This window comes from Limanda limanda, chromosome 5, assembly GCF_963576545.1.
Source record: "Limanda limanda chromosome 5, fLimLim1.1, whole genome shotgun sequence".
In the NCBI taxonomy this organism is placed as follows: domain Eukaryota; kingdom Metazoa; phylum Chordata; class Actinopteri; order Pleuronectiformes; family Pleuronectidae; genus Limanda; species Limanda limanda.
In genome coordinates this window covers 3,468,385-3,496,086 of record NC_083640.1, presented here as the reverse complement: position 1 = coordinate 3,496,086, position 27,702 = coordinate 3,468,385, and the positions used below count along the sequence as shown (strand labels likewise).

General features: G+C 41.2%; 1 protein-coding gene across 1 annotated transcript; it reads right to left on the bottom strand.

The window, feature by feature from the left end:
* Positions 1–4,681: 4,681 nt before the first annotated feature.
* On the bottom strand, positions 4,682–6,612 carry LOC133001845 (E3 ubiquitin-protein ligase TRIM21-like). The gene is made up of 2 exons (XM_061071549.1): positions 6,544–6,612; positions 4,682–6,460 (listed from the first exon to the last, which is right to left on the bottom strand). Exon 2 carries the CDS (start codon positions 6,456–6,458, stop codon positions 4,818–4,820), a length of 1,641 nt encoding a protein of 546 aa, XP_060927532.1. The 5' UTR covers positions 6,459–6,460; positions 6,544–6,612; the 3' UTR covers positions 4,682–4,817.
* Between the last annotated feature and the right edge of the window lie 21,090 nt (positions 6,613–27,702).

The following is a 27,702-nucleotide window of genomic DNA, read 5'->3' as shown; positions in this document are numbered from 1 at the left end:
CATCAACCCCGAGGGAACAAACCAAGACCAACAAGAATCAAGAAAGTACAATTTCTTCAAAAATAAAGCAAAACTCCAAAATGCTATAAGCAAGTGCCATTTGAGTGCTACTAAATTGTTAGTTTCAAAAATTGTTAGTAATTTTTCCACTGAGCTTCCTGAGTCTGTTTCCTCTTGACATTCCTCAGTAAAAAAACATGGCTGCCTCCGTAGAGACGACCTGCTTCCTGATGTAAATATAAAGTATTTAAATATAACGTATATATAAAGTATTTAAATATAAAGTATTTATAAAGTATTTAAATATAAAGTGACCGTTCCAGGGTAAAGAAAACAACAATTCCTACAATTTAGATCAAACACAAGGATTATTTTAAATATATTGTCTGCCAATAGTTCAAATACTAAACTAAACCACATGTACACATACAAATTTACTATGCTGCTTAAATATCTGCTGAACTGTTTTTAATATTTCAATTCGATTACTGTTATTATTATTTTATTCTATTTTGAATTTGTTGTTGTATATATGTATATATTGCACATTGAGGTTTCTATTCTATTCTAGATCCATTTCACCTAAATCTTACACACTGAGCTTTTAATACTGTCGTTCCCTGATAAGGAAATACACAAGTTCACAGAAATGCAGAATTCTGGGATCTGCATTCCAGTGAACTTGAGTCGACCTGCTCCTGATGTAAATATAAAGTATTTAAATATAAAGCGACCATTCTAGGTTAAAGAACAACTCGTACAATTTAGTATGCTGCTAAAATATCTGCTGTACTGTTTTTGATATTTAAATTGCTGTGGGCGCACCATGGATTACGATTTGTGGATCGCGCATCAGAGGTCGCAATGGTGGATCCAGTTTGGTGGATTCTGTATCGTGTGGGCTGGTCGTAGTGGTAATGGAGGATCCTTTATCACGTTGGCAGCGGATGGTGCTGGACCACGACCGAGGCGACGGCTGATGATGGATCCTAACTGGCGGCAGTGGACAATGACTGTGGACTATAGTGGATCCGGTCCTGATGCTGGATCGTGATCTTGCTGGCTGCTGACCAGAGACTATGATGCAGCAGGACTGCTTGATATATAGTATTGAAGTTATCCTTCAAAATGTTTACCCTCATCGATGCTGCTAAAAACTTTAATCCTGATGATGTTTTCCTACACTTGACATCTGTTGCACTTCTGTCCGTCCTGGGAGAGGGATCCTCACATGTGACTCTCTGAGGTTTTTACATATTTTTACCTGTTAAAAGGGTTTTTAGTAGTTTGTCCTGACTCTTGCTGAGGGTTAAGGACAGAGGATGTCTCACCATGTTAAAGCCCTATGAGACGAATTGTGATTTGTGAATATATACAAATAAAACTTGATTGATTGATTGATTGATTGACTTCTTTTTCTACCTCATAAGCTTTTTATTTTTATTATTATTTTATTCTATTTAGTTGTTATGCATATATTGCACATTGAGGTTTCCATTCTATTCTAGATCCATTTCACCTAAACCTTACACACTGAGCTTTTAATACTGACGTTCCCTGATGAGGAAATACACAAGTACACAGAAATGCAGGATTTGAGGATCTGCATTTCAGTGAACTTGAGACGAAGTGCTCCTGATGTAAATATATAGTATTTTAATATAAAGGGACCATTCTAGTGTAAAGAAAACAACAATTCTTACAAGTTAGATTAAACACAGGTAGTGAAAACACCACTAGAATCATTTTAAATATAATGTTTGCCAATAGTACAATACATGTACACATACAAATTGACTATGCTGCTAAAATATATAATGTACTTTTTGAATATTTAAATTTAAATTCTTTTTTTACCTCATGCACTTTTTAATTTTATTCTATTTTGAATTTGTTGTTGTATATATGTATATATTGCACATTGAGGTGTCTGTTAAAACAGGGGTTTTCAACCGGGGGGTTCGCGGCCCCCTGGTGGTCCGCGACGGCATTGCAGGGGGTACGCAAAATTCGCTTTGAAATTTCAACACATTTCCAGATAACTTGAATAAAGTGAAAAACATCTAAAATAAGAAAAAAATGTCTAAAATGATATAAATGTGCTGGTGATCATGAGGTTAAACTTAAGTAGGCCTCAATTGTTTGTGTTATATTGTATGATTATCATTTGTGACATATTCTGCATTACTTTGTCATCTTCCCTCTTCAGTTGTAGACCCAGTTTATGTTGATTGTTATCGATCACCGTTACTTTAACGTTCTCTCAACATGTCAGCTACATGTCTGTACATTTAAGTCATGAACGTTATATATTGATGTTCATATGGTTCTGAGATGCAGTACAACTACAAACTGCATTTTAATTTTGTTTTCAATTCTTAAGCACTGAAAATCAACCGTTTTTGTTGTTTTTTACACCGATTTTTCTGGATTTGTTTGAGGATTTTAAATAAAACCAACATGGAAAACCAAATGTTAAAACCTCCTTAGGCACGCGCGTGCGTAGGCACATCAGCGGGCCGCGGATTACTTTCTAGTCAGAATGGTCCCTGGGACAAAACCAGTTGAAAACCCCTGTCATAGGAGACACAAAAACGTCCAATACATCTTACAAATTCGGTTCCACACAGGGGTCGACAACCCGCGGCTCTGGAGCCACATGTGAACAGGGGCTTGCTTGTTGGTGCTGTTTATTCAGTTTAACAGGAAAACACGACATGTCTCCAGCTCAGACCAGAGGAGTCAGTTCTGTCTAAAGACAACATGATATTAGAGATTGTATACGGCCCAGTGGGTCTCCGAGGGTTAACAGTAGACATCTGCAGAAATAAAGTTTATTATTTATAAAAATGAATTAAAAAACGTTTACAGTTTAATAGATTTTCCACGATCATTGAGACAGATCTCTTGTAATGAGATGTAGTTTAGGCCCCTTGACATTTATCTCAGTGCAAAATACTGAACCTGTGATCTGCTCCAAACACTGGGGGCCTCGGACTGTAATCCTTTGTGTAGAACTGGACTGGTCCACCAACACACAGGCCATCTACAAGAAGGGCCTGAGCCGGCTTTACTTCCTGAGGAGGCTCAGGTCCTTCAATGTCTGCAACAAGATGCTGCAGATGTTCTATAAGTCTGTTGTGGCGAGCACCATCTTCTTTGCTGTGGTGTCCTGGGGTGCGGGCATCAAGGCAAAGGACGCCAACAAACTGAGAAAACTTATAAGGAAAGCAAAGTCTGTGGTTGGCTCTAAGCTGGTCACCCTGGAGGAGGTGGTGGAGGACAGGATGCTGGCAAAACTGCTGGCAATCATGAACAATCCCTCTCACCCCCTCCACAAAACCCTGGACAAGCTAAGGAGCAGCTTCAGCCACAGACTCATTCAACCCCCCCGCTCCTCGAAGGAACGATACAGGAAATTGTTCCTCCCAACTGCAATAAGACTGTTCAACTCCTCCCCCTCTGTCAGAGCCACCATCACAGAACTGCACTAAACCTGTCTCCTTGCACTGTGTACCTGTACAACACTCCGCTCCATATACACTTACTTCATCATATGTGATATGTGTTCATATAAACCATATTGATATTATATATCATTTTATACAATAATATTGTCTTTTGCACTCTCTGTCTACATATTCTTACACTCATAGTATATTATATTACCTATTGTATAGTCAAATACTTATATTCATATTCATACCTCTACTATACATCATATATTATATCATACTCTCTGTATATTCTTTGTATACATAAGTCTATATACACATATTAATACATGTGTACATGTTATAATTAATATTATTATATCACTATTACTATTATTATTATGTATACTGTTGCTGCCATTATTACGATATACTGCTTTTATATTGGTATAATTACTATCATATATAAATATATACTATGTTATATTATATACTATATATACTGTACTATTCTTATATACTGTCTAACAATAACATTACCATCATATCATCAGTACTATTACCATCATCTTGCCACTGCACCTTATCTACCTATTTTATTTTATCTTGTGCTTCTGTTTTTTATTCTTTCTACCTCAATATTTTTTATTTTATTCTATTGTATTGTATTTTATTGTATTCAAATATACCGGCTGCTTCGACAACTTAATTTCCCTTCGAGGATGAATAAAGTAATCTATCTATCTATCTATCTATCTATCTATCTATCTATCTATCTATCTATCTATCTATCTATCTATCTATCTATCTATCTATCTATCTATCTATCTATCTATCTATCTATCTATCTATCTATCTATCTATCTATCTATCTATCTATCTATCTATCTATCTATCTATCTATCTATCTAGAGGAACTATTTAGTCTTTAATATATAAATCCAGCTGAGCTGTGACATGAAAGAATGACACAACAGAATCTGTATATATTCAGTTTATTATGTAAATATTACAACGATTGAAACACTTGATAAAATACTTGAATTAAAACCAACACCACATTATGACAGTAAACTTTACCATTCTTATATAAAAGGATCAGACAGTAACAATAACTAGGAACATGCATACATTTTTTTCAGATTTATATGGGGTCCCTGTGACCTTTGACCAATGTAATTCATCAATAGATCTTTGATTCAAAATGATAAATAATCAACATTTTCTCATTTGTTGTTCTGTGAGGCCACCATGACCTTTGACCTTTGGCTACCAGATTCTAACCAGTTCATCCTGGATTCCAAGTGAATGTTTGTACCGAATTTAAAGAAATTCCCACTTGACTTTCATGGGTTTCACGTTCTCCAGAATGGGACGGATGGACTAGTGAGTTTGAGGTACAGGTGTAATGATGAGAGGGGCGGAGTTTGTTCCATTATAATTCCACATAGGGCTGAAGTACGGATAAAGTTTCTCTGTAAAGCAGCAGCCTGTGATACAACTGATGAGTGATTTAGAGTCTGCATTGTAAAAAGACACCTCACCTTTGTTGTAGTCTACAAAGACGCCCAACTTCTGAAGCTCTTCTTTCAATATTATAGGTTCTGAGTCTGCAGTTGTTTCATATTTGCCATCATACAATGCAAGGCACCAATATCCATCTTCAACTGACAGAATTGTCCAGTTCTTTCTATCCACCGACTCCCTGACCACGCCAACGTACCAACGTATCTTTCCTTTCACCTGCACCTCAAAGTAAAACTTCCCTGTCGTGAATCCCTCTTTTGCCAAAACCTGATAAAATGCATTAAATCTCTTTGGATTGTCTTTAACTTTGACCTTTTTAATGTTGTCCTTTACTGTTACTTGTTTTCCGTCTTCGCTTATGACAAGTGAGTCATTTGCAGTGTCGGGGTCAAGGATCAAGTCGACTGCGTGCTCTCTCATTCTTTTCATTCTTTTCATTCTGATCTCAGGAAGCACTTCCATTATTTCATCGACTCTCTGTTTCAGCCGAGTCAGGTGTCCTTGCATGTCCTGGAAAGACAGGTCAGGGCCGAGGTCTGTGTCTGGACAGCTCTCGTGTGGAGGTTTGGACAAGGTGGGGAAGCTCTGGAGGAAATGATAGTGATCCTGTGACTGTGACAGATGTTCCAGCTGACTGCTTCGGCTCTTGAGCTCAGTCACTTCCCTCCTCAGTTCTTTGAGAAACTCTTCACCCTTTTGCTTTATTCCTCTGTGCCTCTGCTGGATCGCCTCAACCAGCTCGGCCTGGCTCGCCTGAATGGACTGGATCAACTCGGTGAACACCTGCACGGCGGCTTGTTCCTCCTTTTCAGAATCTACCTGGCTGACATAGAGTAATTTTTCAACCTTCGCTATCTTCTCAATCCGTGTCTGTATCAACTTCTGCATGTTTGCCTGTGCCTCATCTTTTGTTGCTGCCACTTTTTCATATTGCTCCTCCAGGAGGACGGCCTTGTGACCCTTGTGATCAGCTTTCAAACACAGGAAGCAAATGAAGGCCTGCTCCTTCAAGCAGTACAGCTCGGTCATCTTGTTGTGTGTCTCGCACATCCTGTCGTCGAGATTCTTCACTGGCTCTAATAATGTGTGACCTTTGAGCCCAGCAACTCTCCGATGCGGCTCCAGGTGTGACTCACAGAAAGAAGTCAGACAAGTCAGGCAAGATTTAACGGCCTTTTCATTTATCTCAGAGCAGATGTCACAAAGAACGTCAACAGCCGGAAGCTGTGGGCCTGGAGTCGAGGCTTTGACTTGAACCAACTTCCTAAACTCATCAGCTAACTCTGACATGACAGTGTTGACTTGAAGTTCAGGTCTTGTGGAGAATTCCCGTTTGCACATGGGACACTGGCAAGTGTCTCCGCTGTCCCAGTACGTGTGGAGACATGAGCTGCAGAAGTTGTGTCCACACAGGATCGAGACTGGGTCTGTGAACACGTCCAGACAGATGGAACACAGTAACCTCTCCTCTGACAGCAGAGAGCTGGCTGAAGCCATATCTGGACAAACACATGGGAGGCAGTTATAACTCATATCTGTGCTGAATAATCTGTTATAGATTTAAAGAAAGGTTTAAATTTACCTGTGAAGTTTGAGAGGTTTAGAAGCAGCAGCTTGAAGTGACGAGCAAACTGTGACTCTCCTCGTTGAGTTTCACTTCAGCATGATGACGCTGGTGATGGCCCCTCCCCTGCTGCTCTGCTCCACTTCCTGGTTTTGTTTAACTCTTTCCACTCTGTTCACATTGGGAACTACGGTGGCCCTGAGAGCTCAACGCACAGCAACTTAACAAAACACATGCAAGTGGACAAAAGACATGCAGGTGGAAAACATCTGTTGGGGTGTGAAGTCCTGAGATCTGACCTCCAAACAATGGGCAATAAAACTTGAGGCCTGCCAGCCCAAGCTGAAACCAGTTCAACCAGTTTTCACTATTAATTCACACCTTCCTCAGACAGCCTTGAGCCTCGCCTTGGTGGGGGAAGCATTTCCTGGGCTCCCTCAGAGGACACTCACTGTGTTTCTAACCGCTCCCTGAGATTTGAACCCTGACATCTCATTGGCTGAGAGCCAACTGAAGACCATGACCACTTCCTGAGGAGGCAGGAACTCCTCAGGTTGCCTAAAACTGTTGAGCACACAGAGCTCGCTGCCATTTTCCCTGTACTCAGGTTGTAACCATACCTTCCGAGGCCTGACCACACGACTCAGTAACTAAGGAGGCAATAACTACTTTTGTTTCAGCTTTTTCACCATGCATTGAAGACCTCTCCAGACCTCTCCAGGTCTATCAAGATGATTTAATTGCTAAAGGGGGCGATTAGACGTTTGTTTAATTAATTTCATTTTTCTTTCTTTTATCTCAGTCAAAGTTTTATTTTGCTAGGACTTTTTGCTGTTTTAACTTGAAAGACCGAAACAGGAAATTCCCTCGCTGGACGAGTGAGACAGACTTTTTTTTTTCCACACGACCTACAACGGCTACAAGCAGCCGCACGTTCCTGTAAAGCAGCACGATCTCCGCTGCTGCAGAAGAAGACGAAGCTTCATCCCGTCACGGAGCACGAGGAATCCGCTCCTATTGGCCCCAGCTGCGGGGCTCACGGGAGCCCGCCTGAGAGACTACGAGCTATTCACTGAACTTCCGGGATATTCGCGCCAACGCGCATGCACCCCACGAAACTATGGTTACAGTAAGAGGCTTATATTGTCTGGGCAGACACTAGTTTAACACTTAGCGTATTGTCTTATTTGAGTGTATTTGTTATAAGACCTCCGTGTCTTTATTGTTAGCCGCGGCGAGTCGCCACTTCCGGTTTCCGGTTACGGCCGTGTGTTACAGTGTTTAAGCGCCGCGACGAAGCGTCTCCGGCTGCACTATGACCGTCTGAACAACTTTACAGAGACTTTACCGGTCAAACTTCAGCACACAACGCCGCTTGGGTGCTGAGTTGTAAAGTAAATGTTAAACTTGTCTCTAACGGTGTTTTTAAGAGTTTGTTCTCTCCTTGCATGCTTCCTCTCTCTCTCTCTCTCTCTCTCTCTCTCTCTCTCTCTCTCTCTCTCTCTCTTCTCCTGAACCTGCTTACACACACGTTCCGATCTGTATTTATACACTTCACATAGTTAAATCTATACTTAGAGGGCCTAAACGCATCTGGAAGCCATTCCGCCCAAAGCAGAGATAAAGAATTCTCTTGTCTGAAAATCCCTTTGTGTAATTCATGTGGTGACCACCATTGTGAGCTCCGGCCACATGGTGTCATTAACATAAGCTCCATTTTGAATAAAGTGAGTTTGACCACAATTTTGAGAGTATATTATTGCCACGCCTCCTCTCTCTCTCTCCTCCCATTCTGGCTCTAACTTCCAAAGCGGCTCCGCCATTTTGTTTTGTAGTCACCACCATTTTGAGAGTTTTTCGGTGAATCATCTAAGTCTGCCGCCATCTTAGATGTGACAAGACCACGTCACCACGAGACTGAGTCATCGCCACTCCCCCTCTCTCTCTCACACACACATACACAGAGACACATTTGATAGACACATACACAGACAGACACACACACACAGATACACATAGATGGAGCAGAGGTTACATGTGTGTTCTAAATTGTGATAAATGCTGCTGCGGTTGTGATCTTTGAAATATTGGAGTTTGTTAAAATGATGAATTATTAAATAACATTAACTTTATTTCACACACACACATAGACACACACACACACACAGAGAGACACTTTGACACAGACACACAGAGACAGAGGTACATAGACCACGGGTATTACATGTATTGTCTGAGTTGTGATAAGTGCTGCTGCTGTTGTTATCGTTGAAATATTGGAGTTTGTTAAAATGATGAATCATTAAATAACATTAACTTTATTTCCCCTTTTTAATAAATGCTTTTGTAATTAAAGTAGCTGTAGTCTGTGATTATTTGTGCATATGTGTGTGAATACAGCTGGATTATGATAGCCTGTGCCCGAACTTAGAACCCTTCATTGTTTATTATATAATCATTAATATTAACTATTGAGATTATTAATTTAACATTTATCATATGAGACTGATATTTATAGTTTGACTCGTTGGTCCCTGTAACCAGGGTGGTGCCCCGCTATGATAAGTAATAATTACAGATTGTATCATTCTTATTTGATAATTTTATTGTTTTCATTAATTATTTAACTATTCTTAATGAATAACCTTATAATTTCTAATTAATTATTTTACTATTCTTAAGTGATAGCCTTATCATTTTTAATTATTTTTAATAAATATTTTTTATTATTTTAATAACCATATTTCATGATTATTAATAATTAGCCAACATCAAGTCTACTCCTATTGCACAACACATCTTCATCAATTTCACAACACAACACTACACAACATATTACAGAAACGTGCAGCAATACAGAAAACGACAACGGAAGTGTTTCCAGAGGACAGCTAAAAGTGATGGACACTGATGTCATAAAGAATCAGTGTGGAGAATGGAGTGACATCTGGTGGTGAAGTGTTAGGTTGCAGCTGCAAACATGACAGAGAACCTGTGGCAGCTCCAGTTGTCATAGAAACTCAAAAGGGATTTTAGTTTGTCCAGTCTGGGCTCCTGTAAAAAAACATGGCTGAACCGTAGCGAGGACCTGCTTCCTGATGTTAATATAAAGTATTTAAATATAACGTATTTATAATGTATAAAGTAACCATTCTAGGGTAAAGAAAACAACAATTCGTACAGTTAAGATGAAACAATAGGATAATTTTAAATATAATGTCTGCCAATAAATTGCACAACATGTACACATACAAATTTACTATGCTGCTAAAATATCTGCTGTACTGTTTTAATATTAAAATTCCACTTCTTTTCTACCTCATGCACTTTTTAATTTAATTTAATTCTATTTTGAACTTGTTGTTATAAGTATGTATTGCACATTGAGGTTTCTATTCTATTCTAGATCCTTTTCGCCGAAATTTTTAATTCTGTCGTTCCCCGATGAGGAAATGCACAAGTTCACTGAAATGCAGAATTTGAGGATTCTGCATAACGTCCATTACACTTCATTACATTACATTACATTACATTTCATTTAGCTGATTAGCTGAGCGACTTACAATACGTGCATCAACCCCGAGGTTACAAACCAAGAACGACAAGAATCAAGAAAGTATAATTTCTTCAAAAATAAAGCAAAACTCCAAAATGCTATAAGCAAGTGACATTTGAGTGCTACTCAATTGTTAGTTTCAAAAATTGTTAGTAATTTTTCCACTGAGCTTCCTGAGTCTGTTTCCTCTTGACATTCCTCAGTAAAAAAATCATGGCTGCCTCCGTAGAGACGACCTGCTTCCTGATGTAAATATAAAGTATTTAAATATAACGTATATATAAAGTATTTAAATATAAAGTATTTATAAAGTATTTAAATATAACGTATATATAAAGTATTTAAACATAAAGTATTTATAAAGTATTTAAATATAAAGTGACCGTTCCAGGGTAAAGAAAACAACAATTCCTACAATTTAGATCAAACACAAGGATTATTTTAAATATAATGTCTGCCAATAGTTCAAATACTAAACTAAACCACATGTACACATACAAATTTACTATGCTGCTTAAATATCTGCTGAACTGTTTTTAATATTTCAATTCGATTACTGTTATTATTATTTTATTCTATTTTGAATTTGTTGTTGTATATATGTATATATTGCACATTGAGGTTTCTATTCTATTCTAGATTCTTTTCACCTAAATCTGACACACTGAGCTTTTAATACTGACGTTCCCTGATGAGGAAATACACAAGTTCACTGAAATGCAGAATTCTGGGATCTGCATTTCAGTGAACTTGAGACGACCTGCTCCTGATGTAAATATAAAGTATTTAAATATAAAGCGACCATTCTAGGTTAAAGAACAACTCGTACAATTTAGTATGCTGCTAAAATATCTGCTGTACTGTTTTTGATATTTAAATTGCTGTGGGCGCACCATGGATTACGATTTGTGGATCGCGCATCAGAGGTCGCAATGGTGGATCCAGTTTGGTGGATTCTGTATCGTGCGAGTGATCGTAGTGGTAATGGAGGATCCTTTATCACGTTGGCATCGGATGGTGGTGGACCACGACCGAGGCGGCGGCTGATGATGGATCCTAACTGGCGCCAGTGGACAATGACTGTGGACTATAGTGGATCAGGTCTTGATGCTGGATCATGATCTTGCTGGCTGCTGACCAGAGACTATGATGCAGCAGGACTGCTTCACATATAGTATTGAAGTTATCCTTCAACATGTTTACCCTCATCGATGCTGCTAAAACCTTTTTCCTGATGATTTTCTCCTCTACACATCTGTTGCACTTGTGTCCGTCCTGGGAGACAGATCCTCACATGTGTCTCTCTGAGGTTTCTACGTATTTTTACCTTAAAGTGTTTTTAGTAGTTTGTCCTGACTCTTGCTGAGAGTTAAGGACAGAGGATGTTAAAGCCCTATGAGACGAATTGTGATTTGTGAATATGGGCTATACAAATAAAATTTGATTGATTGATTGATTGACTTCTTTTTCTACCGCATAAGCTTTTTATTTTTATTATTATTTTTATTTTATTCTATTTAGTTGTTATGTATATATTGCACATTGAGGTTTCTATTCTATTCTAGATCCTTTGCACCTAAATGTTACACACTGAGCTTTTAATACTGTCGTTCCCTGATGAGGAAATACACAAGTACACAGAAATGCAGAATTATGGGATCTGCATTTCAGTGAACTTGAGACGACCTGCTCCTGATGTAGATATAAAGTATTTAAATATAAAGGGACCATTCTAGTGTGAAGAAAACAACAATTCTTACAAGTTAGATTAAACACAGGTAGTGAAAACACCACTAGAATCATTTTAAATATAATGTTTGCCAATAGTACAATACATGTACACATACAAATTGACTATGCTGCTAAAATATCTACTATACTTTTTGAATATTTAAATTTCAATTATTTTTCTACCTCATGCACTTTTTAATTTAATTTTAATTTTATTCTATTTTGAATTTCATTGTTGTATATATTGCACATTGAGGTTTCCATTCTATTCTAGATCCATTTCACCTAACCCTTACACTCTGAGCTTTTAATACTGTCGTTCCCTGATGAGGAAATACACAAGTACACAGAAATGCAGAATTTGTGGATCTGCATATCGTCCACTGAGCTTCCTGAGTGTGTTTCCTCGTGACACTCCTCAGCAGCTGTAGTGCAGCAGCAGCATAACGACTGGGACTCTCCGTTCAGCGGTGACCTTTCCTCTAAACCCTCCGATAACTCTGCGGCTGACAGGCCGAGTGAGCAGATGATCCCGGACTCCTTCATGCTATGCTGCGACTGCGACTCGGTGCAAAATGACAAGTGAATCATCAAGCGTCTATTTTAACCTCCGGGCTGGGGGGGGGGGTGGGGGAGTGGGGGGGGGGGACTTGTGTCACTCTCGACCACTGCACCCAAGAAAATCCGCGGTGAAGTTTGGTTTTGGGCAATCTGGACCGCTGACACCGCGGAGCTGTCACTGCGATGCCCTTCTCCTCCATCACCCGATCCCCCCCCCCCCCCCCCCCCCGCCGCCCCCCCGACCTCGCACCACTCCTCACACCTGACTGGCACCAGGGGTAGCGTGCCGGGGCCAAGAGTGTGAGTGACACCTCGCCCGATCTTCTGTAAACACCTTGAGATCTCGACACCCTCCAGCCGGGCAGATCAGTGACTTGTGTGAAAGAGGCCTCTCTCTCTCCTGGCGCCGGCTCAAGTCTGCTGGCGCTCGCTCGCCGTGACGCCGCGCCCGACTTGTCAGGGAGGAGTAACGAGATGCTGAGTGACTTAGCACCTCTGGAAATGTCAGCCCTCGAGCCGGCAGACGCCAGGCTGAGTGGAGCGGCGAGCGCACGCACGGACGCCACTGCGACCGGCTCAGCTGCTGCCTGTAGGAAACAGGGAGGGCGAGTCGTACGCTCGACCGGACGAGACAAGCAGCAGAGATCAAACCGGGCGCCGGCGTGGCGTGGCGTGGCGTTCCCCACATTTCTGTCCCACGTCTCACGCCTGCTTCTCCCTTTTCGGAGAAGTGCATCTGCTGTTGTCCAGCTGCTGATGAGGCTGAAACGGAACCTCTGCTGCCCCAGCGCCCGATGTGCAGCGGCCACGAGGAAGTGGTGCGGACGCCGAAAAAACCGTAGCATGGTTAAGTGGCCCCGGTTATTGCTCTGGTGAATCACGCTAAAGGAGACAAAGCGCCGAAGAGACACCCGACACAGAGAGGAACTCAGTCACGACACACTCTGTCAGGCCGGCGCTTTATTCAACAAAGCGACAAACACATTCTTTCTCTCCCCGGGGAAACTCAAGGATGTATAACGCGACATATTTAGCGCCGCGTATATTTGTAGAAGTCAAGCAGAAAGTCAGTGTGGTGAAGCGTTAAGGAATCGGGAGGCACCGGAAAGAGAGAGAGAGGGAGAGAGAGAGAGAGAGAGAGAGAGGGAGAGAGAGCGTGATGATGCTCAGTAAAATCTAATGGGCTGTTTACTCGCCGCCTGCCGAGACGCTCACTGCTACATTGACTCTTGATTTATATTGTGATTCATAGAGGCGCATGCACCTTACTTTAATCAAGGTTTTTCCCAACTACACCCCCCACCTTTCCTCCCTTTTTTCCCCCACAATGCACATTAACAGCAAAAAAAATATAATCAGTTTTATGACAGACTATGTTTTTTAGCACATGATGGGTGAGTATAGCATTTTGAAAATGGGCCTCGTCCCTATCCTCAATCTGCAAATAGATCCGCTGGGACGGAATGCAATATCAGCTGAGAGGACAAAGTCTCAAGGGTGCGTGTCTTTGTGTGTGTGTGTCTGTGTGTGTGTGCGTCTGTGTGTGTGTGTGTGTGAATGGCTGCAATCTGATGCCTGCTATTTCTCATGTTTGTTACCAAAATACAATTTGAGGAAGGAACTGAGAATTTGCGATAAGGACATAAGGACATTATTAGTCGGGCAAATAAAGTTCAGAGTCTGGAGTGTGTCTGGGACTAAGAGGACGAGAGTTTATATTAGATTCTGCACTTTTAAAGAAATCAAAATATATAAAATCAAACGCAGCCAATCGTCTTGTGACCAAACAAAAGCTTCTAAACGATCTTCTACGATATGAGGAAACTTTGGCTTCTGTCTTCCAGGGGGTTACGTTTTTGTGTGTGTGTCTGTGTGTGTGTGTTTGTGTGAATGTCTGCAATCTGATGCCTGCTATTTTTCACGTTCGTTACTAAAATACAATTTGAGGAAGGAACTGAGAATTGCGATAAGGACATAAGGACATTATTAGTCGGGCGAATAAAGTTCAAAGTCTGCAGAGTGTCTGCGACTAAGAGGACGAGAGTTTATAGAATAAACCTGAATTAGATTCTGCACTTTGTGAAACGTGTTCTTTTATCCTTTAAGAGAAGAAGAGCCGAACTCGGTTTGCTCAATCAAGAATTTATTTAGGAGAGCAATGAACAGGTTACAGCAAAGCAATGGGCTTCCACACACTAGTTGTATTAGAGCGCCACGAGCATCCATTTTATAACAGTAGATCTTTGTTCCTCCTTCTCGGAAGTGCGCAGGCGTAATCCATCCTCCTGGCATTTGGAATACGGAAGTAGAACAGGGAGACACTCCCAATGATGCTATAGTTGCTCGGCAACCTGTTTACTTCATGAAAGGCCTTGACTCAGCAGATGCCATGACGGCCAAAGGTGTTTACAATTGGAGAAAAGATTATTATGTTTTATGCTTCATCAAACCATCCTGACTGTAAACATTCGGATCCTCGAAACCAAAGCAACGAAACAGAATTAAGTCAACAGAGTCGCTCTGTCCGACCTCCAGAACTTATCAGATAGCTGTGAGACTGACCATCGTTGAGACGCACACACATTTCTAATTTGTAGATTAAACATTATGAAGGATAAAGTTGTATGAATGCATAATATCTAGCTAAAACTGTTCCTATCTTTGTGTAAGAGTTCAGTCAGACACAGACTATAGTTAAAAATTTGAAATCCTATCAACTTTTAAAGAAATTTAAATATATAAAATCAAACACTTCGTCATGTGACCAAACAAAAGCTTTTACAAGAGGTTGGACGCGATGAGGAAACTTTGGCTTCCGTCTTCCGGGGGTTAAGTCTCAGTTTCATTCCTCGCCGGCCGCCATTAGCCGCTGAGCAAGAGGGCGACTCTCTTGGCGATTTCTCTTGACCTTTCAGCTGAATGCCATGCTGTTTGAGGTGTACAAGCGTAATTAGATCCGATCGTCCCGTTGCGTTCTCATCTTTGCCGGGGAAACTTTTTTCTCTTTTAGCATCACAAATCTCCGTTGTTCATTAGCGGAGTTGGAGACGTTGCAGAGCTCAGGCTAATGACGCGAGCTAACGGAGGTGAAGTAATCCTGTCGTGTCCGATGCTTCCACATGACGCTCACAACTGTTGCGTCGCTAGCTTCCTGGACAGCGTCTCGTTAACGAGGAGGCCGGCGTTCCGATGTTTTTTTTTACTGATGTACGTACAGTACATCGTCTGGGAAGCAAACAAACGATCTCCCGGCTAATGTAGCCGCCGATTCACTGTGACATTTGCCATTAGCTCCGTGCCGACTGCCGACCGGCGACAAAAGCAGAAGAAAAAGCTCAAATCATTCCCAATTAACCGAGGCATCAAACAGGAAAATGCTAGCAGGAGATTTTACGGGCAGCGCACGGAGAAAGGTCAGGCTCCAGTGGAACAAGGAGAAGTCGCGGGATTTATTAGAACTAATGAGCACTTTTGTTAGACCGAATTAACGCCGGCACATAGGCACAGTAAATAAATATATAAGTAAAGGGGTCGGAGCATAACATTTGTTTTGTGACACACACACACACAGACACACAGACACACACACACACACACACACACACACACACACACACACACACACACACACACACACACACACACACAGACACACACTTCACTGACCCAGACACGGCTCTCAAATGGATAATGTCACCGCAAATATGTTAGTTGGGTCAAATTGGACGGTTAAACTATACAATTATGAGCCGTGTACAGTAGCTACTGCAGGAGACGAGTAAATGTGGAAACGGGTTTTCTTTGATGATATGATATATATAGTTATAAATATAAGAGTTATTTCAATATTTTACATTATAAATTGCGTTCTACATATTTATTTTTAGTCAGTATATATCACTGTCACCTTGGAGTGACAGCTGTCATTACATGATTCTAATCAATACTAAGATGCTGTCTTTTTTGGAAATCTTATGACAAAGAAATTTGAGGCTTGATATTTCACAGTTATGGTATTTTACATTCCAATATACGTTATTATAAATATCTTTGGATAAAAAGAAAACACAAATACAATCAAATATATAGAAGTTAATTTAGGAAAATACAAATTTTACTCTTTAAGATAGAAATGTTGATACTGGTGAATTAACACTGAGACTGATATGTGTATGAAAGGCTCATGTCAGAAACCAACCGATGATTAAGTCAATATAAACGTTGGTTTTCTCGAATTTCCTGATATCTTACTTGTCTCCTTCTATCCAAACCACCTGAGCCTCCTTCTACAATCTCCTCTTTCTACTAATGAGCCCCGAGCTCTTAAATGGAGGAGAACATTTAGGGGGAAACGCTCGGATGGATTCTTTTCCTTTTCCTCATGTTTCTCCCGCTCCGGAGCTGACGGAGGTCTGGGTGCAGAGCTGTAACAGAGATTGGCTGTGACAGCAGCAAAATGGGGCTAACAAATATCCTAATGATATGTTCCCTCGGTCCAGCTGCAGCAGATGAGCTGGATGTGAGAGGCAAGAAGCTCCGGCTAAAACTCAGACAACCGACCTCTGGCTGGAACACCAACCTCAGCCAGTGGAAATGTTCTGGCACGAAATTTGTGTCTGTTTCGTGACTTGTTCGGCCGTTACAACAGACGTGAACGTACGTCCAAATATGTACTGTTATACAGGAGCTTTGTAATGTTAACGTAAAGGTAAAAACAAAACTTTTCTCTGGCATTCGGTGATAATACAAAAAAAAGTAATTAAATTAATAATAACATAAGATAATGAAATTAAAAACTGAAGCTTCATTGAGTGAATGATAATAAAATGTAAATACAAATGGAAGTAGACTCCCTCTCTGGAAAGTGAAACCAATTTCCGAATTGCCTGAAACCTGTATTCTTGCAAACAAGTTTATTTTTCAAGTATTTTTCAATAAAGCAAATTATAATCCATTTGGAGTCAAACAGACAATAATGGACCCTATTCATTAGGATGTGGAGACTGTGTGATTGACATCCAGTACGGTCCAATGGGTGCAGGTTGCAGGTGTAGGTGGGCGTCAGGCTCCACCCCCTGCTCCTCCATATTTGGTTACTTCTGGTTTACATACGAGACTGAGAGACAAATCTCAGACAACTGACCTCTGACTGGAACACCAACCTCAGCCAGTGGAAATGTTTTGGCACGAAATTTTGAACGAGTCTGTTTCTGAATTAACACTTTGTTCGTAGTACGTTACAACAGCCCAGAATGATAATATACTGTCTATATAAAAATGGACGTAGACTCCTTGACTATAAAGTAAAGCTGACTCTACTTCATTTAAAACGTGAGTCAACATTTCCTAAGGTGTTTATGTCTCAATCTCTAGTTTCAAGTCTCCTTCAATACAGCTGATGTTCATTTTGTAAATTATAATCCATTTAGAATCAAACAGACCGTAATGGACCATATTCATTTAGGGTGTGGAAACTGGGTGATTGACATCCAATGGGTGCAGGTTGCAGGTGGAGGTAGGAGTCAGGCTCCGCCCCCTGCTCCTCCATATTTGGTTACTTCTGGTTTACAAAAAGATCTTTCTTCAAACCAGCAGCTCATAAAAAACAATAGGTGGGTTTACTTCAACGAATAACTGAAGAATAAAACATATGTATGGATCCACATGTAGTTTTTGATTCATAAATTATTGTTTGATTGAAACTGGATAATTAAGAAAAGTCTAAAATCAAACCACAAGCAAAGTTTTGGGTTTGGACGAGAACACAAACCCCTGGTGTGAGTGTAGTTCGTACTTTCTCTCAGTCGTATCGTTTCTCGTGAGCTCAGATTCTCCTCCTCTGTTTCCTCCGGACCCCCGAGCCGTCACCTCAGGGACCCCTGAAAGTACCGAGACCTCCACTTTGACAACCAGTGTCCCACTCAGACAGATCCCACTTCCCCTTGTGTCGTCCTGACAACACTCTCCAGACCAGAGACGAGACACGATTGTGACAAGCTGTAACACTGCACACGGACGTCTGTGAAATCTCAGCGGAAGCCGGATTCCATTAGAGAACAACAGGGACGCGCCCCCCCCCCCCCAGGTCCCCCAGGTCCTAGAGCAGCATATGACACGGAGCCCGAGGGCAGAGGAAGTAACTCAGGCTTCAATAATCCACTGGACGAGCTTCACAGGAGAGAGAGTCTTAATGCAGAGGAGGTATTAACGACTAATGCTGCTGATTATGATTTATTAACTGACTTCCACCGGCCGACAGCAAATCCAGACCAGAGCTCGAGGTGATGAATCGATTCCTTGATCAAGACAAAATCAATAGATAAGAGATTTGAGACGTGATTCAGATTTTACAGGAACTTGACTTGACTTTTTTTCCCACTTCTTAACAATCATAAAATAAGAGTTTTTAATCAATTCCTGATGGATATTCTTCCCAATTTTTGGTCAAATTTAGTTTTGATCGATATTTTAATTATGACAGTAATTTGAATTATTAACGACTAATGCTGCTGCTAAAGACTTATTAACTGACTTCCAACCGGCCGACAGCAGATTCAGACCAGAGCTCGAGGTGATTAATCGATTTCTTGATCAAGAGAAAATCAATAGATAAGAGATTTGAGACGTGATTCAGCTTTTACAGGAACTTGATTTTACTTTTTTCCCCACTTCTTAACAACGTGTTTAGCATAAAATAAGAGTTTTTAATCGATTCCTGATGGATTTTCGTCCCTGTTTTTGTCTAATTTAGTTTTGATCGATATTTTAATTATGACAGTTGTTCCCACCCTTGAGGAAGAAGATGCAATGATCAACAACATCAAGCTAAATATCATAAATCAAGCAGAACTATCATCATTTAACAATAAGAGGAGAAAACACCGGATGGAGGTTTTTTTTTTACTCGTGAATCCTTCGTCTCCATCTTCGTCCTGATGAAGAGGAGGACGCGTTCTCGGGTGAGGAAGAAGAGAACGTCTGGGTTGGGGGTAGTTGTGGTGGTGGGGGTGGTAGTGGGGGGGGGTTGTGGATTGGCATATGGTCCCATGAGAGGCACGATCTTGAGTTAGGGAGTGAAAACCCGTCCTCGTGTATGATCGGCTCTGTGGCAACAAACATGGGTCGCGTGTTTGTGAAGCGTGTAGGTTGCGTGTGCACGGGTGGTGGGAGGGGTGAGGGTATGGGGGGTTTGGGGGGAGGGGGGGGGGTGGGACGTGTGTGACGACGGCCTGAATTGAAAAGAGCCACCTTTTGATTTTTGGACGGGCCCCCCGATCCTGGCACGCTGGCCGGCCATAAGGCGGGGGGGTGGGGCCTGAGGATAATGGCAGCAGAAGGGAGAGGAGGCCGACAGCTGGCGAGTTCTGCCCCAATATGTTTCCATGGAGGAGGCAAAGAGGAGGAGGAGGAGGACGCCATGGAGGAGGACACGCTCGGCGGCAAAAAGGGAAGATTAAAAATAAAAATGAGTTATAACATCTTTCCCAGTTTCACCCCACGATGCACATGTCAGCACGGGAGGAGGAAGAGGAGGAAGAGGAGGAGGAGGAAGAGAGAAGGAAGAAGAGAGAAGGAAAAAGAGAGAAGAAAGAAGAGAGGAGGAAGAAGAGAGAAGGAAGAAGAGAGAAGGAAGAGGAGGAGGAAGAGGAGGAGGAGGAAGAAGAGAGAAGGAGGAAGAGAGAAGGAAGTAGAGAGAAGGAAGAAGAGAGAAGGAGGAAGAGGAGGAGGAGGAGGAAGAGGAGGAGAGGAGGAGGAAGAGGAGGAGGAGGGGGAGGAGGAAGAGGAAGAGGAAGAGGAGGAGGAGGAGGAGGAGGAGGAGGAGGAGGAGGAGGAGGAGGAGGAGGAGGAGGAGGAGGAGGAGGAGGAGGAGGAGTAAGAGAGAAGGAGGAAGAGAGAAGGAAGAAGAGAGAAGGAAGTGGAGGAGGAAGAGAAGGAGGAGGAAGAAGAGAGAAGGAGGAAGAGAGAAGGAAGAAGAGAGAAGGAAGTGGAGGAGGAAGAGAAGGAGGAGGAAGAAGAGAGAAGGAAGAAGAAAGAAGAAGGAAGAGAGAAGGAGGAAGAGAGGAGGAAGAGAGAAGGAGGAAGAGAAAAGAAGGAAGAGAGAAGGAGTGAGAGAGAAGGAGGAAGAGAGAAGGAAGAAAAGAGAAAGAGGAAGGGGAGGAGGAGGAGGAGAAGGAGGAGGAGGAGGAAGAAGAGGATGATGAGGAGGAGGATGAGGAGGAAGAGGAGGAGGAGGAAGAGAGAAGGAGGAAGAGAGAAGGAGGAAGAGAGAAGGAAGAAAAGAGAAGGGGAAGGGGAGGAGGAGGAGGAAGAGGAAGAGGAAGAGGAAGAGGAAGAGGAAGAGGAAGAGGAAGAGGAGGCGTTCACATTCTGACAACGACCAGGAGTAAAAACAGAAAGAGTTCATTAGAGGAAGTCATGTGACACAGATTCGGCCTTGAGTGTTTTCAGCCACTTTCCATCAGCTCCTCTCTCTCTCTCTCTCTCTCTCTCTCTCTCTCTCTCTCTCTCTCTCTCTCTCTCTCTCTCTCTCTCTCTCTCTCTCTCTCTCTCTCTCTCCTCTCTCTCTCCTCTCTCTCTCCTCCTCTCTCTCTCTCTCTCTCCTCTCTCTCTCCTCTCTCTCTCCTCTCTCTCTCCTCCTCTCTCTCTCTCTCTCTCCTCTCTCTCTCTCTCTCTCCTCTCTCTCTCCTCTCTCTCTCCTCCTCTCTCTCTCTCTCTCTCCTCTCTCTCTCCTCTCTCTCTCCTCCCTGAAAGCATTTCCTGTTCCCCTCCGTCCTGAGCATGTCGTGAATCTAAAATGCAAATGACTCCCCCCCACCCCCCCCCCCCTTTCTCCCTTCTTATTTTTTAAATGTTTTCTCCCGACCTCCAATCAGCGAGTCTCTAATGAGGTGTAGAGTCTGTGCGTTAATGACAGGAAAGTTGTTTAGATCTGTGGGAGAGTTAATTAGTTTTAATCAGGGTTCCACATCCATCTGGTTCCACGAGACAACAAACTACTTCATCCTGATGCCTCATTAGACATATTGTGAGCAGCTACGAGTAAAGGAGGAGAACGCACACACACACACACACACACACACACACACACACACACACACACACACACACACACACACACACACACACACACACACACAAACTGAAACCTGCTGCTGCATCACGTCCACGTGCTCTTTGACCAACAGGCGGGTTTCCTGTTGTCTGCCGTGCGACCTCTGACCTCGCTGCTCAGATCACAGACTGTAAAGAAAGATGGAGACGTGAGCATCTCATCCCCCCCCTCTCTCCCGCCCCCTGGTGGCTGGCTGCAGTACAGATCATAAACCATGCTTCCTCCATGTTAGCAGATGGGACATGGACCAATGAAAAAACTCAAAATGCATGTTTCTGATAAGTTTGGTTTGTCAATATATCAGTAAAAAAGTTCAATATATGACAAAAGTCCACCTATTTATGTGAAATTAATAAAATCTTATTATATATATTATGGGAAAACAAATAATATGCCAAACATGTATTTGCAGTGAACATCTCGTGACTTTTATTCATTAAAACTTCCTCATTTTGATAAAAACAAGGTATTTGGACAAAGGACTGAATGTGTGGAACTGCAAGAAATAAATTTTTGTTGTGGTTCTGCATCAGAAACAAAACACATTATTGTTTCAAGAATAAAGATTCCAGTTCTGACCTTCTTAGAGAAATGAATCTGATAATAACAGGGCTGTGGTATTTTAGCTGATGCAGATCATCTAATTCATCTCTGAGCCTTAAAAAGATAAACATTTTAAGAGCTAACATCATTTTTGACAAGATAGACTATCTTAACATTACAAATCTTCTTCATCTTCATCTTCATCTTCATCTTCATCTTCATCATCATCATCATCATCATCATCATCATCATCATCATCATCATCATCATCATCATCATCATCATCATCATCATCATCATCATCATCATCATCATCATCATCATCATCATCATCATCATCATCGTCATCATCATCGTGTGTAAGTGTCACAGCAGCTCAACCCCTTCAGTTGGTATCTAAATTAAAACTTCCTCATGTTGATAAAAACAATTTGGACAAAGGACTGAATGTGATGAACCACAAGAAATGAATTGTTGTTGTTGTTCTGCATCAGAAACAAAACACATTATTGTTTCAAGAATAAAGATTTCAGTTCTTACGTTCTTAAATAAATGAATCCGATAACAGTGCTGTGATATTTTAGCTGATAGAGATCATCTGATTCATCTTTGAGCTTTAAAGAGATATTGTAAGAGTTAACATCATTTTTGACAAGATAGACTATCTTAACATTACAAATCTTCTTCATCTTCATCTTCATCTTCATCTTCATCTTCATCATCATCATCATCATCATCATCATCATCATCATCATCATCGTGTGTAAGTGTCACAGCAGCTCCACCCCTTCAGTTGGTATCTTCATTAAAACTTCCTCATGTTGATAAAAACAAGGTATTTGGACAAAGGACTAAATGTGTGGAACTGCAAGAAATTAATTTTTGTTGTTGTTCTGCATCAGAAACAAAACACATTATTGTTTCAAGAATAAATATTTCAGTTCATATCTTCTTAAAGAAATTAATCCAATAATAACACGGCTCTATACTTTGGTATTTTAGCTGATACAGATTATCTGATTCTTCTTTGAGCTTTAAAGAGATAAACATTTTAAGAGCTAACATCATTTTTGACAAGATAAACTCTCCAACAAACATTTATCTTAACATTACAAATCATCTTCTTCATCTTCATCATCATCATCCTCATCGTGTGTAAGTGTCACAGCAGCTCGACCCTTCAGGGCTGAACCTCATGCTGTCTTCATATGTCTCGGTTTTATCTCAGTTCTCGATGAAAGCTTCGTCACATAAGTTTAAAAACATTAATGACGCCTCAGGGGAGCATACACTTCACGTCAGGGCGGTTTGGTCGTGTCTCCGCCGCCTGCCCCCCCCCCCGTCCGCTCAGCCTAAAGATGATCTCACCATCTGTCGGCGGTGTGGCCATGTCCAAAGGAGCATGTTTCCGAGGATCCTAACAGGCCAAGAACTAAAATGTGTGAAGTGCAGGCCTGCTAATCCGAAGTGTTGATAAGAGGCTTGAAAACAAACCATGTGTGACTTTCACCATCGAAAAATACGAGTTCACTGGGGATTCAGCCAAGATCCTGAGGGCTCCATGTGAACCTTACGCTTTTTAAAAAATGTTTTAAACAAATAAAAGCCCAAAACAAGTCCTGAATTAATTTACCACTCGATTTAATTGACTAATTTATTTAGTCTTAAAGCTTTAATCACGTTTTAGAGTTCTATCTCAAACATGACCTCACATTTACTTTTTTAAAGTTTGACAAGTGCACAGGGAGGAGAAGGAGGAGAAGGAGGAGAAGGAGGAGGAGGAGGAGGAGAAGGAGGAGAAGGAGGAGAAGGAGGAGAAGGAGGAGAAGGAATCTGAAGATTTGACCCGTGTACCTCATTAATCATCAGCGTTCGGCTGAGCTGCTTCAGTGTTCATCACATCCTCACTCGCTGTCGTCCATCTTTGTTTCTTTACACTCCATGTGAACCTTACGCTTTTTCCTTTTTTTTTTTCAACAAATAAAAACCCAAAACAAGTCCTGAATTAATTTACCAGTGGATTTAATTGACTAATTCATTTAGTCTTAAAGCTTTAATCACGTTTTAGAGTTCTATCGAAAACATGACCTCACATTTACTTTTTTAAAGTTTGACAAGTGCACAGGGAGGAGAAGGAGGAGAAGGAGGAGAAGGAGGAGAAGGAATCTGAAGATTTTACCCGTGTGCCTCAGCGTTCGGCTGAGGGCTCCATGTGAACCTTACGCTTTTTAAAAAAAAATTTAAACAAATAAAAACCCCAAACAAGTCACATCTCCCATCCTGAATTAATTTACCAGTGGATTTAATTGACTAATTTATTTAGTCTTAAAGCTTCAATCACGTTTTAGAGTTCTATCTGAAAACATCACCTCACATTTACTTTTTCAAAGTTTGACAAGTGCACAGGGAGGAGAAGGAGGAGAAGGAGGAGAAGGAGGAGAAGGAGGAGAAGGAGGAGAAGGAGAAGGAGGAGGAGGAGGAGGAGGAGGAGGAGGAGGAGGAGGAGGAGGAGGAGGAGGAGGAGGAGAAGGAATCTGAAGATTTGACCCGTGTGCCTCATTAATCACAAACATTCGGTTGAGAGGATTCAGTGTTCATCACATCCTCACTCGCTGTCGTCCATCTTTGTTTCTTTACACTCCATGTGAACCTTAGGCTTTTTCCTTTTTTTAAACAAATAAAACCCCAAAACAAGTCTCATCTCCCGTCCGGACTTAATTTACCAGTGGATTTAGTTGACTAATTTATTTAGTCTTAGAGCTTTAATCACGTTTTAGAGTTCCATCTGAAAAACATGACCTCACATTTACTTTTTTAAAGTTTGACAAGTGCACAGGGAGGAGAAGGAGGAGAAGGAGGAGAAGGAGGAGGAGGAGAAGAAGGAGGAGAAGGGAGAAGGAGGAGAAGGAGGAGAAGGAATCTGAAGATTTTACCCGTGTGCCTCATTAATCACTAGCGTTCGGCTGAGATGCTTCAGTGTTCATCCCCCGTGATTCACATCCTCACCCGCTGTCGTCCATCTTTGTTTCTTTACGCTCAATGTGAACCTTACGCTTTTTTTTTTTTTTTTCGACAAATAAAAACCCAAAAACAAGTCCTGAATTAATTTACCACATGATTTAATTGACTAATTTATTTAGTCTTAAAGTTTTAATCACGTTTTAGAGTTCTATCTGAAAACATGACCTCACATTTACTTTTTTAAAGTTTGACAAGTGCACAGGAAGGAGGAGGAGAAGGAGGAGAAGGAGGAGGAGGAGAAGAAGGAGGAGAAGGAATCTGAAGATTTTACCCGTGTGCCTCATTAATCCTGAGCGTTCGGCTGAGGGCTCCATGTGAACCTTACGCTTTTTAAAAAAAAATTTAAACAAATAAAAACCCCAAACAAGTCACATCTCCCATCCTGAATTAATTTACCAGTGGATTTAATTGACTAATTTATTTAGTCTTAAAGCTTTAATCACGTTTTAGAGTTCTATCTGAAAACATGACCTCACATTTACTTTTTTAAAGTTTACAGGGAGGAGAAGGAGGAGAGGGAGGAGAGGGAGGAGAGGGAGGAGAAGGAGGAGAAGGAGGAGAAGGAGGAGAGGGAGGAGAGGGAGGAGAGGGAGGAGAAGGAGGAGAAGGAGGAGAAGGAGGAGAAGGAGGAGAAGGAGGAGAAGGAATCTGAAGATTTTACCCGTGTGCCTCATTAATCCTGAGCGTTCGGCTGAGAGGATTCAGTGTTCATCACATCCTCACTCGCTGTCGTCCATCTTTGTTTCTTCACGCTGCCGAGGCCTCGAGCCGAACCTGTTCCCGATGAGTCGGGCGAAGTGGTCGCGTTCGGCTTCGGTCTCACCTCCAAGTATTTTTGGTTTCCCTTTTTCAAATCACGGCGACGCTTGTTTGAGTTTCCAGTGTTTCAACAAGTAGAGCGGAGCTGCGTGAAAGCAACGAGCCGTTTGAGAATTCACTGAACAGTTGCTCCGTCGTCAAACCAGGACGAGAAGGAAGGAATCAAACCGTAGATCTGCACAAACTTCAATTTCATTACCTACACACTGTGCTGTTAAATACTTAGTTTAGTAAAGACGACAAACCTAATAGAAATTGTTTGTTATGATCAGAATCAGAATCAGAATCAGAATCAGAATCAGAATCAGAAGTATTTTATTGCCAAGTACGTTTACACATACAAGGAATTTGCTCTGGTTATGGATAAACTGTCAAATATCAAGCCTCAATTACATCACATAGTAGAAATCATTATACTTGTTTGTATATCAGCCCATATATTTAAAATCATGAATATTTAGATCTGCACAAACTTAAGTTTCATTACACACACACTTTACTGTTAAATACTTCTGAATTTAGTTTAGTAAAGACAACAAACCAAATAATCTTTGTGTGTTATGATCCTTCTCAGCCTCAATAACAGCACATCTTGGGAATCATTATACTTGTTTGTATATCAGCCCATATTTTTAAAATCATGAATATTTAGATCTGCACAAACTTAAGTTTCATTACATACACACTGTACTGTTAAATACTTAGTTTAGTAAAGACGACAAACCAAATAATCATTGTATGTTAAGATCCTATAGCCTCAATTACATCACATCTTAGAAATGATTATACTTGTTTGTATATCAGCCCGTTTATTTAAAATCCTAAATATTTAGTAGTCCCTAATATTAGTATTTGGCATCGTCCCTGAAAATCCATATTGTTCGAGACACAAAGATCCTGAGGGAACTTCAATTTCGTTACATACACACTGTACTGTTTAATACTTCTGAATTTAGATCCTTCCTATGGATAATCTGTCAAATATCAAGTCCCAATTACATCACATTTTAGAAATCATTATACTTGTTTGTATATCAGCCCATGTATTTAAAATCAGGAATATTTAGTAGTCCCTAATATTAGTATTTGGCATCGTCCCTGAAAATCCATATTGCTCGAGACACAAAGATCCTGAGGGAACAGGAGGGAAAGAGATTTGTCTTTATATTTTTTGTGACGCAGCCTCGAGTCCTTCTGTCGCTTGTTGTCCAAGACTTTGTCTGATTAGTAAAACATACATGTTAATTAAAGGAAATCAGTATAGTTGCACGCCCGTGTACAATAAGCAAAGTCGTGCAATTTAGTGATTTGCCGGATACGCCGGTTGAACCAGCCGCAGCAGCAGTGATGGAAATTGCCGTGGTTTATAATTAAGAAGACCTTAGCATATTTAGCTAAATTAAGCAGCGTGATCGGCTCCATATTTATGGCGTCGTTTCCCGGATAATTCGCCTCGCGTCCTTATGTGCGGCGTCAAAAATACTCTCTCTCTCTCTCCGTGTGTGTGTTTACATTCAGCCGCTCGTTCCTTCTGATCCACGTCTCTGGATCCGTAAGACCTGAGTGTTTTCGCTGATTCTCAACAAACCAACAAGTCGCAGAGCCGGGGAAACCACGAGTGTTGTGCGATCATTACCAGCGTCTGAACTCTGACTCCTAATCATGAAACAGTATGCAAGTGCTGCGGATAATTGTGTTTGTGAGTGTGTGCAGCGGTTTGCCGGCTAATCATCCAGGACTGGAAGAGGCCGCTGGGTTTGGAGGAGGCGTGAATATTCAAATTCAGATCAGAGTTTGTGAAATCCTCCGATTGAAGATGTGTATTTTACAAATG